Source organism: Telmatherina bonti (genome assembly GCF_933228915.1).
Source record: "Telmatherina bonti genome assembly, chromosome: 15".
Taxonomy (NCBI): domain Eukaryota; kingdom Metazoa; phylum Chordata; class Actinopteri; order Atheriniformes; family Telmatherinidae; genus Telmatherina; species Telmatherina bonti.
The window spans coordinates 6,860,480-6,877,593 of record NC_136613.1 but is presented as its reverse complement, the minus strand read 5'-3'; the positions used below and the strand labels follow the sequence as shown (position 1 = coordinate 6,877,593).

The 17,114-nt window shown below is 41.3% G+C and overlaps 1 protein-coding gene across 1 annotated transcript; it reads left to right on the top strand.

Annotated features, from left to right (window-relative positions):
• Positions 1-327: 327 nt before the first annotated feature.
• Positions 328-15,956, top strand: f5 (coagulation factor V; the record flags this gene model as incomplete). Its single annotated transcript, XM_079254302.1, has 25 exons — positions 328-488; positions 873-955; positions 2,153-2,275; positions 2,812-3,024; positions 3,127-3,288; positions 3,770-3,991; positions 4,908-5,073; positions 5,164-5,344; positions 5,520-5,616; positions 5,701-5,906; positions 6,652-6,799; positions 8,882-9,094; positions 9,182-11,162; positions 11,283-11,451; positions 11,730-11,966; positions 12,112-12,325; positions 12,506-12,685; positions 12,771-12,887; positions 12,971-13,042; positions 13,177-13,262; positions 13,354-13,509; positions 13,600-13,744; positions 15,161-15,312; positions 15,528-15,710; positions 15,810-15,956. 25 exons carry the CDS (start codon positions 328-330, stop codon positions 15,954-15,956), a joined length of 5,814 nt encoding a protein of 1,937 aa, XP_079110428.1.
• Positions 15,957-17,114: the final 1,158 nt, after the last annotated feature.

Here is a 17,114-nt window from a genome sequence, read left to right as displayed (position 1 = left end):
TCTGTGAGTGATGTCTTAGTCCTGAACCATGCCGTGGTTTTGCGGGAAGATGTTCTGAGGACATTCTGAGGTCAGAGAAATTTCCAACGAATCTTTCAACACTCGTTTTTTTCAGGCAGGGTGGGAACCGTCATTCACGACAAGACATATGCTTTCAATTACAACAGGGAAAAAAAGCATAGTTCATTGCCCTGGGACGTAACGTGTGAACGTGCATGTGTGTGAGTGTGTCAGTGACAGATAAAGCCCAGAGTGGAGCTCCCCGGCAGATCGCAGCCAGCAGACTCTCAGTGCACTCTGCTCTCACCTGGAGGATTGATCCCAGACATGAGGCTCTGTCTCTGGGCTGGAGCCTGCCGTCTCCTGCCTGTCCTGGTTCTACTGACGGTTCTCAGTGTCCGAGCGGACCAGAATCACGCCAAAGAGAGACACTACTACATTGCTGCTGTGGAGATAGACTGGAACTACTCTGGCAACGATGCAAACAGGTGGGACATGTCTAGAAAAGTTCTCATAAGGAATAACAAAAGTGAAGAACTTTACTCTTTTATTGTCATATATGTATATTTTTGTATTTATCTATTCTGTTTCTATCCTACTAAGTCCGTTGAAGATGTCTTCACTCAGACTTTTAACAAGTTTGTACTGAAATCAGTCCAATTTGACCTTGTTTGTCTTTCTTTAGCAGCCTGTTCCTCGCCTGGTTTTATCATAGTCACTGTGACACAAACACTCCTTCACACACAGGGACATTAGTTCCAGTACAAGCTACGGTGTATCAGGAAAAAGATTGCACTTTGAAATCTATGCACTGCTGCGTTGTTGTTGTTTTTTTAAAGCTGACTAATGTGTGTTTTTCCCTCATTGCTCAGGTTTAGTCCCACCTATAAGAAAGTGGTCTTTCGGGAGTATGACAAAGACTTCAGACAGGCTAAGACTCATCCATCCTGGTTAGGTAAATGATGTTTGAGATCTGTATGAACACACTGCCTGTCTGTATGCAATTATGAGGAAACACCCTGTCTCCAAAGTCACTTCCCAGACACATAAACGTTTACTGTGTGCAGTAATATCCTCTGTGCAACAGGTTCCCCTACAAGAAAAGCTGGAACAGTTAAAGACTAAAATTCAGATGGGTTTAATGAAGGCACTAAATGATTATTTTTAGGTCCTAAAAGTTATTTGTCAGATTTACGGGTTGTCAGTGAATGCAGCAGCATAGTGTCGTGTTGTTTTCAAGGCTGATGAAGGGAAACAGGATTCATGTAGAATAAAAAATGAGGTTTTAAACTTACAGTTTGTTTTTATGTAATTTGTTTAATGCTTTAGATGGAGAAAATGAAACATTCTCCATCCTAAAAATAAGGCTTTGGGTTTTTGATTTAAGCGGAGCCTCGCAGGTAGTAAAGATAGGCATCATTTCTGTGTCTGATTAATATGTTTTGCAAGTTGCATCGCTGTATTTCACTGCAAAAACAAACGCAAATCAGTTTAAAATGCAGAACCAAAGCTTTGCACTTGAAAAACTGTTTTTTTATTTTCACCATATAAGCACAAGTTTTCGATTCTGACAATACTTGCAGATCTGGTCTCTGCTTGTAAATTGCATCCATATTAGTAGATGGGATTGTTTATACAGCTGATCTGTACTTTCAGACTCATAATTCTACATTTAATTCATTCTTTTAAACATCAGTCCCTCTTGCAGACATGTAGATTTGACTTGTGCTTGTTTTCACACATGCAGAAATACTGATACAAGTTACAAAACCTGCATCACTGTCTTTGCTTTGTGTCTGAAGGTCTCAGTGGATGAGTGTGGACACTTCACCACACACACACCTCCCACTCTCTTTACTTTCTTCTTTTTCCCCTTTAAACCTTGTGCCAAAGTGCACTTTCCTTTCTAGGAAAGAAAACAAGTTACATATTATTTTCCTTGGAGGGAAACACTGCAATACAGCAAATGGAAAGTCTAAATGTACTGTACTACTGTTGTTACTGCAAAGAAGTTTTAGACATATATAGGAAATTTCACTTGCTGTTCAGCTACGGTTGTTAACACAACAACTGCGAAAGGCAGAGTCAGTCTGAGATGATGCACCAAAGCAAAGAACTGAGAAAATAAACTGTGGTTCTTCTGTCTCTGGAGGTCTGCTGGGACCCACGCTGAGGGCGGAGGAGGGGGAGACCATTGTGGTCACTTTCCGAAACATGGCGACTGGAGCGTACAGCCTCCACCCACACGGGGTGGCCTACGGGAAACAGTCAGAGGGTGAGAGCTGCAGATGTTTCTAACCTGAAGATCCACACAGTGCATCCGTTCGTGTCGCAGCGGGTGCATCATCAGAAGAATTACACATTAGCCAGAACAACAAACAGTGTTGTTTGTCTTTTCTAAAATATTAACCAGGACAGGCAGATTATCCAAGCAGGCGGTTCTGAAGTCCAACAGGAAGCCCTTTGGAAATCACTGTCTGTGCTGTTTGCACAGAAAAAGAAGCTTTACTGGAATGCGCTTTTAGGAAATTCAGACTAAATGCTGCTTAATTTGCACTTAATGCACAAATTAAATGAAAGAGGAAGCATGAAGTTAAAGAGCAGCTGGGAGGGAATCAACATGATGTTTTCATTCAGTTGGAGGAATTTCATTACTCAGATTTGGAGTGAAGCAATAATGTCCGCTTACCTTTGCTTCACTCCAGTGGAATCTAATTATTCTGACCATCCTGAAATGTTGTCTTTAATAATTCTCTGTTAATCTGTAATGCAGACAACGTTTATCGGACCTGCATCTCCTTTTTTCCACAGGAGCCAACTACTTTGACAACACGTCGCTGAAAGAAAAAGAGGATGACATAGTGCTGCCAAACGGTGAACACGTTTACTACTGGGAGGTGACCCCGGGGGTTTCTCCACAGCCGGCGGACCCCACCTGTCTCACCTACACCTACATCTCCCATCAAAACGTGCTACAAGACTACAACTCTGGCCTCATCGGCACACTGCTCATCTGCAAACCCGGTAAGAGGCGAAATGTGTGATGGGTGTTGTCGTTGGTCTCAGCATGACGTTCTCATTCCTGATGACTTTGTTGGTTTTTATCCCTTTTCTGTCTGTTTGCAGGCAGTCTGGATGAGTCGGGCAGACAGGTGGGCATCCATCAGGAGTACGTGTTCCTGTTTGGGGTCTTCGATGAGAACGAGAGCATGTACAGTCCAAAGGGTCACGCCCCGGACGACCATGTAAAATACACCATCAATGGATACACAAAAGGATCCCTGCCTGGTTAGTGTGTGTGTGTGTGAGTGTGAGTGTGTGGGAGTTTGCAACAGATTCTCTTATAATGAGCTTCCACCCTGGTAAAAGAGAGCGGTAAGAGATTAAAGTTGAGGCTGTGGACCAGTGGTTTGTTAACTTTGCAGCAACAGCTTTGTCAGAAATCCTGCAGGTTTAGGGCTCCAAGCTGTAATTTTCTATTTGGACCATGTTGCAAAGTTTAATGCTTTTAGGTTTCTTTGCACTTTGCAAAGTAAAGAAGAAGCAGTCCTGGAGGAAAAGAAACGTATTTCCTGTCACATCACAGGAAACATGCCAAATTAATGTCTAACTCTAAACATTTACTAGTCACTGAATTACTTTTACCAGAATATATGATGTGAATATTTTTCCTAGCAGTGTGAATATGTCTAACTGCTGACTGGAACAGGAAATGATGCATGAAATGTCCAGTCCAACATACACAAAGTGACCCTGAGTTTCCTTCCAGATGTCAGTATGTGCGCGTACACCTCCGTGAGCCTGCATCTGCTGGGTATGAGCTCAGAGCCCGAGCTGTTCTCGGTGCACATGAACGGACAAGTTCTGAATCAGACTGGTCACAAAGTGTCCTCAGTGGGGCTGATCAGTGGATCCACAGCCAGCGCCAGCATGGCACCTCTCCACCCCGGCCGGTGGCTGCTCTCCTCACACACCGTCAAACACATGGAAGGTACATGGGACCGATTCGTAGTCAGTTAGTATTACAATTACAGGAACTTCTTGTTGCTTTTGTTGATGATGATAATAATAAATAACAAATAATAATAATAATAATAAAATATCCTTTTATTTGTTACTCTGACACGTTGAGACAAGTGATTTTATAGCTGATTGTTTTTTGTTTTCTATGTGTGTAATTATTTACAAATATGTAAATACCAATGGGTCAGGGTGTGTTGTGTGTTATGGGCTGTTAAGGATTAAGGCTGAATAATGGAGTAGTGGTAGGAATTTGATTGACTTATGCTTCTTCCTACTCCAATATTGTGGACTAAAATGTTGCTTCTCTTTTTTTTTTATTTGAATATGTTGCTTTTCTTCTCTTTTTTTATGTAAATGGATATGTCTGAAATAAGTCTTCAGATCTCAGTTAACTATTATTTATTTAATCGATTCATCTTAATTTGCTGTTTATTACGTAAGCTATGTTTTTTGTTTGTATTTTCTTCTTATTTAACCCCTTACCCAGCGGGGGGGGCTGCCCACGGGTTGGTGTGAAGATGATGGTGCAGGCTTGTGTATTTTAAGGTCCCAGGAGAGAGGTCTCTCCCTTCCCTTGTGGACAATAAACACATAGAGTTAATTATTATTATTATTATATCAGGAAAGCACTGATACCTTCATTGACATTGTATTTCAGTGCTACTGATGAACCACCAGGCGTATGACGATCTGCAGTCGTACAGACATGAAATGTCTGACAGATTGTAGAAATTTTATATTAAAAATTAATAAAAAGTGTGGATCCCCAATGGTTAAGGGGTTAAATGTAATCCTACTCTCTGCAACATTTATATGGACATGAAAAGAGCTTTTTAATTAAATTCTGTTTGACTGAATAATGCCTGATTTTCCGACCGCTGCAGCTGGCATGCACGGTTTTGTGGATGTTAAGGAGTGTGACGGCTTTGAGAAACCGAAGAGGACGATGACAGTTGCACAAAAACGACATAGCAAAGAGTGGACGTATTACATCGCTGCTGAGGAAATAGTCTGGGACTACACCCCCAACATGCCGGACCACATGGACGAGTAAAAACCACCTTCATCCTTTTATTCACATCAGTAATTTTAACTGAGCCGGTGTCCTAAAGGTGGGTGGAAATGTCTTTTTTCGTACAGAAACTTCAAGCAGCAGTACCTGAGACATTCATCAACACGAATAGGAGGAAAGTACAAGAAGGCGGTCTACACCAAGTACAAAAATGCATCGTTCACTGAAAAAATGGAGGACAAGCAGAGGAAAAACGAACTGGGGATTCTGGGTCCAGTGATCAGAGCACAAGTCAGGGACGTCATCAAGGTGAGGCCACATCAAGTCCCGCTCTGCTGATAAAATATCAACACTTCCACGCTAATCAGCAGTATTAACTCTGAACATGAAGCTAATGTAACGTTGAACTGGACGGTACACAGTGTACAGACATTTAAGGCTGATTACAGACTCTGTGTCCTCATGCACCCTCTTCCTCTTCTAGATTGTTTTTAAAAACATGGCCTCCAGGCCGTACAGTATCTACCCTCATGGACTGGAAATAGAAAAGTCAGAGGAGGGAGTCAGCTACCCAGAAGGAGGTAGCGATGTCTCACATTCTGAAACAATAGCACAAACCACTCTGACCCGAACAAGTGATGAAAAGCTTTGTATGTGTTTTCCAGGGAATCAGTCTCATGCCGTTCAGCCAGGTGAAACGCGCACCTACGTGTGGAAAGTGCTGGAAGAGGACGAACCTTTAGATGAAGATCCACGATGTCTGACAAGAATGTACCACAGTGCAGTGGACACGCCGAGAGACATCGCCTCGGGCCTCATAGGACCCATCCTCATCTGCAAGAGTCAGTCCCTCAACGTCAGGAATGTACAGGTAAACAAAGTTAAACAGGGCTGTTTTTATTTGTTATTATTCTTGAACAAAAAATGTACGATTTTACTTTTTGTATTTTCTAATTAAGGATTAAAAATGTTGTATTGGAGAAGCCAACGAAGAAGTAGGTAGACTTTTATGGAAAATCCATTAAGGAGTTATATTCTCTTACAAGTAGACATAAATATTTATATTTGATCATTGAAATCTAATATTTTACCGACTCTTAGAGGATATTTTCACTGACACTGTCAGATGTGCTTCTATGGATGATAATATCTGTTTAGAGTAAAGGCTCATCTGCACTATGAAGCGGACATGATAAATGAACTCCAGTGGGTCTCACTTCACTTGCCAATGAACCCTGGTGGAGTTCGCTTGTAGCAGGGGTACTCTAGTCTGGTCCTGGAGAGCGTACACAACCATTCATTTCTCATTTTCAGGTCACTGAAGAGCTGCATGACATGCTGATGAGAAAATTAGCCATTGAATGAGCCATTTTCAGTTGTGGCTGTTGATAGACCAGAACTGAAAATGGCTCATTCGCTGCCTGCTTTTCTTCTAACTCTTAGTTTGGGTCCTTTAAGGGATTACCGCCCCTAGTAAGCAGTTGTTGTAACTATGTGATGTTGTCCAGGTGGTCCACTTGGATAAGGTCCAGGGTGAAAAGAAACCAAACCAAATGAAGCATCCTCTGGTTTTTAAAATCCTAAAAAAGATTCAGATCATTTGTCTGTTTCTGCAGCTGAGAGCAGACAAGGAGCAGCATGCCGTCTTTGCTGTGTTCGATGAAAACAAGAGCTGGTACCTGGATGACAACATTCGTCAATATTGTGACAGAACTAAAGTCAACAAAGCTGACCCCGATTTTTACAAGTCCAATGTCATGCACAGTAAGTTTTATTGCAATTGCACTGATTTTAATTCCAGGGAAACAATGATGAATTTACTCATTGTGTCTCAACTTAACAGATTTATAGTCACTGCATTGCCATGGAAACAAGCGTCTCCTTGTTACATGGTTCAAAACATTTAAACCTATGTTATTTTATAGGTCAGACTTCACTGCAACTAGCAGGTCGAACTAGCCTTCAGCTGAAGGAAATGCTAGAAAAAGACCCTTATATTGTGTATAGGCTATACAGTTTATTTCCTGAACGAAGTTTGCGTTGGTTTATTTGTTGCTTATCCACCAAGTCCAACCAAAGCACTACAAAAGAATTGCAATTTATTTTTATCACAGAAGCTAGTTAGCCTGTTAGCTAGCTTACTATACATATCACATTTATCACAGCTATTTTTGGCTCCTATTTAATATCTTACATTTAGATTATAGTCGAGGATGTTGAGTGTTTTTTTAGTAGATGGAGCAGGACAAGGAACTACAGTTTTTTTGACCATGAACAAATCTAAATGTTTCTAAACATCTAAAAGTAGTTGCTGCAGTTTTATGAATGCAACGCCTAGTTTTTAAATTGAATTTGTTTAGTAAACGAAGGTAGCTTTTTCATCATGAGTCAGAAACCTCACGTCCTGCGAGAGTGGTAAGAACAGGATCCACCATGTTTAACTTGCATTATTACGCCACTATTTGAGCACTGCACACTCAAAATGCACATAAAATCCACATTAACTATTCTCACTACTATTTCTGTAGATTGCAGTTTACTTGTGTTAATTTTGTGTACATGTATAGATAAAAAGACACAATAAATGTACATGACACTATTATACATTGACTAGTCCTGGAAGTCTTGAATAGCATGTCAACAAGAAGCTGTCACGATGAGATGCATGTGGCTCCGAAATGACAACGCTGGCACGGTTTCTCAAGATGGGCGCTTTATTGTGGCTTAACAAACGCCGTGAAAACTACAGAAATAAAAGACAGTAGTTTTAAACACCTTTTATCATCAACAGAAACATACAAATGCTAGAAAAGTATTACCTCGTGGCTGCCTGCCACTTTGGAGGTCCTAATCAGGTAAACTCGCGGTTTGGGGGCAGTCTTGTGCAGCTAGCTAATTAGCCTAGCTGCTATAGATGTGGCTCGGTCAAAGTCCTTTGTATGTCTGAGCGTATGCAGCTCTCGAAGCCTCTTACACTGAGCCAAACCTCGCAATATTAGCAGTAATACAATAAAATATTCTTATGAACACTATAATGATTAATGAAATGCCTTTTCATATTATGAAGAATAATAATTTCAGGCAAAACAACAACAAAAAAAAAACACCTTAGCATTTGGAACAGCAATAAAATAATAATCTTCTTAATTGGCTTCTCTGTAATTTCAGAGACACTTACAATGCAGAACTTAAAGGTTTTAATCACAGAATAAACTAAAAGCAGAACTCACCAGGGAAACATGGTCTAACACACACAATGATCCAGGAACTAAAAACAGAAGCCAAGCTGTGTATATACACACACAAAAAGAACGAGACACAGGTGGAATGACTTAGCTAATGAGTCCAGGTGAGCTAATAAACGGGAAAGCAAAACAGGAAACTAGACATCAGGGAACTAAACCAGGAAAACTACAAACTAAAACAGGAAACCAGGAATTAAAGAGAACACAAAACATCACATCCTGACAGAAGCTGAATTAGTATTTTGCAAAATCAGGCATAATGTACTTAATGTTATTATATTATTCAGCTAAATCTTAAATCAATGTTAGGATGTTTGGCTCAATTACGAAGGAGTTTATGAAGGAGTTTGAGAATTTGCACTTTCCAGTCAATTTATAAATTGAGATTTAGATGGTTTGGTTTGCTTTTAAGAAGACATGAGATCACAATCAATACTCTTACAAGCAGCCAGTGGCTGGCTCATCAAGAAGTAGCAGGATTTTGGGAGGCGGTGTATATAAGAATATATTGACATTATGAAATCATTATATTTTGTTTTACATGCAGCTCAGTTTTCACCCTTTAGTTAGGCAACTAATCCTTATGCAAATTGCATTCCAGCCATTAATGGCTATTCCTTTGAGGGTGGACCAGTCTTGGGCTTCTGCAATGGTGAAGTTGCAACATGGCATGTGTCCAGCATTGGCGCTCAAGACTACATTCAGACGGCAACCTTCTATGGACACCCATTTGAGCTGAACGAAAGGACAGAAGACTTTCTCAGCCTCTACCCAATGACTGGAGAAACCATAACTATGAATATGGACAACACTGGTGAGTCAGAACTGACCCTAAAATTGTTCATATTGAAATTTCTTTAGCACCACGTGAAGGATTTTTAATAAGTTTTTCTTGTGGCAGGTGTTTGGCTTTTAGCTTCCCTGAACACTCATGAGACAACAAAAGGAGTGCGTGTTAAGTTCCAAGATGTTGAATGCTTTCGTGACTACCAATACGAGTATGAAGACGAAGATCCCGCATTAGACAAAGAATTTACTGTGTGGAAGCCTCCAGTCTTGGATGCTACAAAAAAGGAAGAGGCGACACCGACGCCTAAAAAAGAAATCCCAGTGGAGGTAGATATTTATACAGAAATTTTTGCAAATGAATTGGGTCTCAGATCTCTGAAAAAGAAGTCCACTGGCTCAGATGTGGAGAGGCTAGACCTGTCTTTTCTTGATTATGATGCAATTGACGTGCAAGATGGAGATGTGAATAGCGACCTTAACTTCTTGGAGACAAAAACTATAACTAAACCTTCTCAAGATCCAGGTCCACCACATAATCTTACAGGCACTAATTCCATGTCTCGGTCATTGAACACAACCGTTCACAATGCTACAGCATCATCACTAGCAGGAAATATATCTGCAGACACCACCAATCTTACCATGGCCTTACAAGAAGTAGGCAATCAGACCATGTCCTTGCAGGGTACCAACCTGAATATACCTTTACAAGAAACAGCCAATCTGACAATGACACAGCCAGGAAATTCAAGCTTCCCCTCAAAGAATGAAACAGTCAATATAAGCCTACCCAGCGATGGCCATGCGACTGTGGACAGAGCTATTGCTGAAAACTCTGAAGAACAATTGACCAGAGGAGATGTTTTCTCTTATGATATGCCCCGGTCCAAGCCTGACAGTCCAAACAATACTTCAGACAGCAGTGTATCCAATGCGACTCTGGATATAATACTGGAGGACAGGAATAACACAGCAGCAAACATGTCAGCGTTGGGAACAAACCACTCATTGTCTTTTCCTGAACTTGATGTTGAGGAGGTTAACATCACCAGGACAGACACACACAACCTGACAGTTGCTGAGTTAGTTGCTGAGAACACAGGCATCAATGGCAGTGTGTCCCCCATTGCTACTGATCTTGAAAATTCCTCTGAGATTGTGACAATTTCAGCCAATTCCAGTCTTGAAAATTCTACAGATGTTCTGATCCAAACTGGACTGCTTTCAAATATGACTGTGAATGTCTCCAGATCAGATCTGTCAAGCGGGAATAGCTCAGAGAGTGGGGGAAATGTCACAATGGGTCTTGGCAAGTTGGACAATAAGTCTTCCGTGGAAAGTGATTCCAAGGAGATTGAAGTTTCACCCAATCTGCCCCTCTCTGGTGGTAAGGTGAAACAAATCAGCTCAGAGGAGTTAAGTTCTTCAGACAGCAGTGAGGAAGTCTTTATTTACCTCAAAGAAAACAAAACAGAGGTTATTAAAACATCCTCCTTCAAACCACAAGGACATAACTGGACCTATGACGGAGCCCACTACATGGTACCTGAGGAGATTCCTGACCACATCAAGAAATACTTTGAGGAAGAGGCCCCCCAAACAACCCCACCCCCAAAAAGAACCAAGAAGGTAAATCTCAGAAAAAGACCCAAGAAAGGCCAAGGTATGAAAACAAAGAAGAGAAAAGAATACAAACCTCAGGCTAGGAGTGGTCTACCATTCTCCCCACGTGGATTTCATCCAGGGATGACCCCTCGTGGGTCACGGCCTCTTTCACCGCAGCCCTTCCCAGATGATGAAGATCTGAATGATGCATCTGTAATCATTGGTGTTCCCCGACCTGATTTCAGTGACTACCAGCTGTATGTTCCTGGAAATGAACCAGATCATCTAGATTTGAATGATCAAGATGTGACCGCTAATGAATATGAGTATGTGATGTACAAAGACCCCTACAGTAGTCACGAAGATATCAAGAATCTCAACCTGGATGAAACCACCAAATACTACTTAAAGTTATCAGGCCCAGATGTCAAAACTTACTTCATCGCTGCGGAGGAGGTTGAATGGGACTACGCTGGCTACGGGCAAAGGTAAGTTCAGAAGTAAGAACCTAAATAAACCTTCTGTAACAAGAAAGGATATGACTGCTGTTCATTGTTTTAATGCAAGACCCTAACCATAGCTAAAGTAGGGTACTTTTATTTGTACAGGAGGCAAGAAAAGTCACTATTTAACAGTCGAGAAACTAAATTCAAGAAGGTCGTTTTCCGAAGTTACTTGGATGGAAGCTTCAGCACTCCTGATGTCCGTGGGGAGTTGGATGAGCATCTAGGAATCCTGGGGCCTGTCATCAAGGCAGAGGTTGGACAAAGCATTTTGGTAAGAAACAAGCATTTGCCAAATTCCTTTAAAGGATTTTTAATTTCACACCCTTCTTTTCATGCATCTTGAAATAAAATTAAAATGCAAGGAAAAGAAAGAAATAAACAAGAAATTACTAAATAAGCAAAATAAAAGTCAAGATCGAACTGACTTTTACTGGCTGGAAAGAGCTCAGAGAAGAGACAGGATGAAGAGAGATGCTAAATTAGCCATCACTAGGGGGCTGCATCAGGTCATCAGTACCCAAACACTGACTCATTCTTTGTGTTGTTTAGGTGGTGTTCAGGAACAATGCCAACCGTCCATACTCTATTCACCCCAACGGGGTTTCTTATATGAAGCAGTTTGAGGGTTTGTCGTATGAGGATGGCTCCAAGTACTGGTTTAAATATGACAACGAGGTTCAACCCAATACCACCTACACATATTCATGGAAGGTCAGCCCTATGGTTGGACCTTCCCAAGGAGAGTCGAATTGTCGGACGTGGGCCTACTACTCGGGTGTCAATCCTGTGAGTATTATGAGAAGAGATCAAATGTCCTGCTGTAAAAACTACATGTAGAATGTCAAGAACTTTAGGAATTTATAATATTCATTTGTATCTTTATACACAAAGGAAAAAAATCTATCAATCCTGTAAATTCTCTGTCTCTTAGGAGAAGGATATCCATTCTGGTTTGATTGGACCTTTACTGGTGTGTCGAAAGGGGACCCTGAATGAAAGCTTAGTGAACTCGAGGGAGTTCATGCTGCTTTTCATGACCTTTGATGAGTCACAGAGCTGGTATTACGAGAAGAACCGCGAACTGATGCAGAGGAAGAGTCGCAGGAAAGCTCTGAATGTCGACAAGGACAGCCTCAAGTTCCACTGTAACATATTATTACCTCCTTTCATCCAGTCTGGGTTAAATGATTAACCTTTTTTTAATTAAATAACCAAGAATCACATAACATGCTAATTTAAACATGACCCTGGAGATTGAGTTCTATATTATTACTGATGTATTAAGACTTATTAGTGAAAAATTTGTTTTTTGTCTGTTTCTGTAGCCATCAATGGAATAATATTCAGTCTGAAGGGGCTGAGAATGTACACCAACCAACTTGTGCGCTGGCACATGATCAACATGGGCTCTCCTACAGACTATCACAGTGTCCACTTCCACGGACAAACATTTATCCACAAGAAGACTAAAAGTTACAGACAGGCTGTCTACCCTCTGCTTCCCGGTGAGAAGCACGCAGAGATCAGCTGTGTCTGATGTAACCAACAGACCAGAGACTTTGTGTTTCTAATTATTCGCCGACTTTGCAGGGGGTTTTGCAACTTTGGAGATGTATCCATCCAAACCGGGCCTCTGGCAGCTGGAAACAGAAGTTGGCTTATACCAAAAGAAGGGCATGCAGACCCTCTTTCTGGTTCTAGATAACGGTAAGTTTTATTTTGCGTGATGATTTTCCTTTTCCTGTGAGATATTGTGCTTTATTTTGGAATATTTTTGCTGTGACTCCCAGAGTGCTACCGTCCCCTGGGTCTCGAGTCTGGCAGCGTGAATAACAACCAAATCACAGCAATCAACACGAGAGGTAAACTGTACCTGCTCTTCTCTGCATCCATCTGCTTTTACAGCAAACGCACCATTTCTACTAAAACAACTGGTGAATTTATCAAAATCAGTTCATGAATTCACGAATTAATGACAATCATTCTGTTTCTAAAGGATACTGGGAGGCCCATCTTGCCAGGCTGAACAATCACGGCAAATACAACGCATGGAGCACCGAGAAGAACAACAGCTGGATTCAGGTATCACGTTGTACACGTTTGTCTGCAAACATTCATTCACTTACATCATATTCAAACGTAATCTGCCTTCTGTGGACCTTATTCCGTCCAGGTGGACTTCCAGCGGCCAGTTGTGATCAGCCAGGTGGCCACTCAGGGAGCCAAGCAGATGTTCCAGTCCCAGTATGTCACACAGTACTCAGTCTCATACAGCAATGACCGTCGGAAGTGGATCTACTACAAAGGCGACAGCAAAGACTTCTGGAAGGTGGGAGGGGCGGAGTTTAACTCGCTTATTAGGAATTAATCTAGCATGACATCACTTCTTCTATATGTAATTTTGTATTTTTCCAACTAGGTGTTCCCTGGAAACACAGAGGCCTACGAGACTAACGTAAACACCTTCTTCCCTCCTGTGACTGGACGCTTCATTAGGCTCCACCCTATCACCTGGTACAACACAGCAACAGTCCGGATGGAGTTCTACGGCTGTGAGCTTGACGGTATGCCAGGAAATAAGTGGAAGAAAAAGTTATTTGTGTTTTTGATGCTGAAGGAAACTGGACAGAGATTGTCGTAACAACAACACCATGCGCTTCCACTTAGGAACGTACAGACAGTACAACGTGAGGGGTGTGGTTGTTCGAACGGTGTAGGTTTTTTCATCAAAAGCCCATCAAAATCTGGAGCTTATAGCTGACTATGTTCCTGAAAAAGTCCAGAAAAATTCAAGTAATTCACTGCTATTTTTGTCCCTGACACAAATAAACACACCATAAACTCTAGATTTAGATAAGTTTCAATGGAAAACCTGCAGCAAAGTGAAGAGAAAATGTGAGCTCTCTAAACCTTCATGTCCTACTGCACAAAAACCAGAACTGAGAAAACTACTGACACCTCCAGCAGTCGGTAACTAAGTCGAAACCTTAAAGTCTCCGGATCTTACTTTTTGTCCATATACTCATAGCAAATAGATATATGTAAAAACAAGCAAATATCTGAATTACTCATATCTGTGTACAGTTTTAGTGGAAATAAATCAGCAATGAACATAACTGAAATGAACTATTTTAAATCCAGTTAAATCATGAAACTATTATATAACCCAAATTAATGACTCCTGAACTGAAATTACTACAAAGTACACAAATATGGCCCTAAGGAACAGGTAAGAGGAAAAATAATAAGTTCTAGCAGCGATCATCAGAATAAAGCAATGAAACAACAAAGACATCTGATTAGTTTTAAAAGCACCAATAGAAACAGGACTCAGCCCTGCGGGAAGGTGCCGCATGGATGGTTTTTGTTAGAGCAGCTGAAGCATAATTTATCCTTTACTCAGCAGCTCAGATCAAAAACCAAACCTCTCTGATTTATCAGAGACTTTAGATCATTTTAGATTCAGGCAATAAAACTGTTGTAATAATAAAGATTGCACATTGAAATATTGATCATTATCAGGGTGTCAATCTGTGCAATTTCCACATTGTAAAAGACTTGGATTATACTGGTCGGAATGTTCTAAATGGTTTTATATATAACAGCTTTTTACAAACTGGGGTTTCATGATCATTTCATTGTATCTATCAAAATAATTTGGGAATTCTATTATAATTATGGTAATAAACATGCAACATATGGTGTCTTCAGGGTTGTGGCTCGAAACATTGCAAAGCATGCACAAGGCGACAGTGGGAAGGAAAAAACTCCCCTTTAACTGGTGCCGAAGTGGAACACAACCCTCATTAATGCACTTGAATCCTAATCCATGTACTGAATGAAGTTGATCAATAAGTTGTTGCTGGACTTCCTTTTGGGGGGTGGGGGGTTCAAATGAATCATGTTGGATTTATTGAAACCCTAAGCTTAGACGACATTTCCAGTGAGTTCCTGTAAAAGCAACATTTCTGATTCGTCAGGCTGCTCAGTACCTCTGGGGATGGAGAGCAGACAGATAGCGGACCATCAGATCACAGCCAGCTCTACTGGTTCCAACTGGTTCGGTGGATCCTGGAAACCTTCCCTGGCTCGTCTCAACCTACAAGGCACCATCAACGCATGGAGGGCTAAGGTAATTACCCCAACACGCAAATTTATAGTAAAAGCATCCAGTCTTAACAGAAAATGTCAGGTTTTGTATTATAATAAGCAACCAGATGCATAGACACTCAGAACCTGCAGACGCCTTGAACACATGTGATTTAACTACATATGTAGCAGGACGTGTTTCGGTTTAGGATGTTACAGTCATGTGTGTAAACTGTAAATCTGCCTTGTTTTCCTCAGTACAATGACATGAACCAGTGGCTTCAGATAGAACTGCCCAAGATCAAGAAGATCACCGGCATCATAACGCAGGGAGCCAAGTCCATGGGGAAGGAGATGTACGTCATCTCGTACACTCTGCTGCACAGCAACAACGGGATACACTGGACGAGTTACACCGATGACGAAGACCAACCTGTTAAGGTAACGAACCATCATACAACCTCACTGGACGTAAACTGGACAAAACTGGATTTTTAAACTATTTCTCGTCTCTCTCTTTCTCACGCACACAAACTCCAGACCTTCATAGGAAACACGAACAACAACGATCATGTGAAAAACTACATCTATCCTCCCATCTTTTCCCGCTTCATACGAATCATCCCCCAGTCCTGGATGGGCTCCATCACCATGAGAGTAGAGCTACTGGGCTGCGACTTTGAGTGATGCATATTTATATTTGATAGGGTGGCAGTTCAGGTCAGCCATGCTAATAAACACATATTAAACTATTTACAATACAGGTCCAGACATAAGCACATCCACCCTCACATATACAACCATGAGACCATATTACAGGCATGAATATATGCAGTTGCAGCTTGGAGGCTTTTTATGGACGTTGGCTGCTGCATGAACTCAGTGTGCCACCAGGAAATGTCATGTTCTCTTTTTGTCAGGTTTGCATCAGGCGAGATGTGAAAAGCTATACAAATATTTTAGATTAAATGAGGAATCTAAACCACCAGTTTTATTTGTTTTTTCTAATATCAGCTGCACTTGAAAATTGATTTATGTAAATATGTAAGTACAGATCACGGAATTTATTTTTTAATAAAAATGATTTCTGTCCTTTTCACCCAGTGTCCGTCTCAGTGATTTTTCCTGACAGAAATCCACAACAAATTCCAAATAAAGAACCTTGGTATCCCGAGTACGAGTCTGGGAAAACTGTGATCTTCTCACAGCGTCGTGAAGGTGTCGCTTTTAGCGCCTCTGCTGATGCCAGACTCATGGTAAAGCAGCACCCGAGGGCCCCCAGAGTCAACAGACATGTGCAGCTGCAAACACATGTTATGTTTACACATTTGCTGATCATGTTAAACTGGGCGCTGGAGGTGTGAAAGTCTCAGCATGGCTTCACCGCCTGCTACTGATCCGCATGCTAAATGAACTCATGGATAACTTTACTTGACAGCTGTGGAGCTTTGGGGTAAAAGATCAGAGCCAGCTGTTCACCTGGTCTTGTTAGTATAAAGCCGGTCCTCGAGGGTTGCTGTCCTGCAGGTTTTCCATGTATCCCTGCTCCAACACGCCAAGCTTCCATTAAGTGGATCCAGCTGTCAATGAAGTTCTGCACTGTGGCTGATTAGTTGGAGTCAGATGTGTTGGAGCAGGGATACATGGAAAACCAGCAGGATTGTGACCCTTGCGGGCAAGCGCTGGATACGCCTGGTATAAAGCAATCAGAATGTCTGAAGCTTAATTCAATTCAATTCAATTCAATTCAATAAACTTTATTGTCATTGCACAAGTGCAATGAAAGTGACACAGACCGCTCTCGTGTTAAAAAAAACTATTAAATAAATAAGTAAACACAGAAAC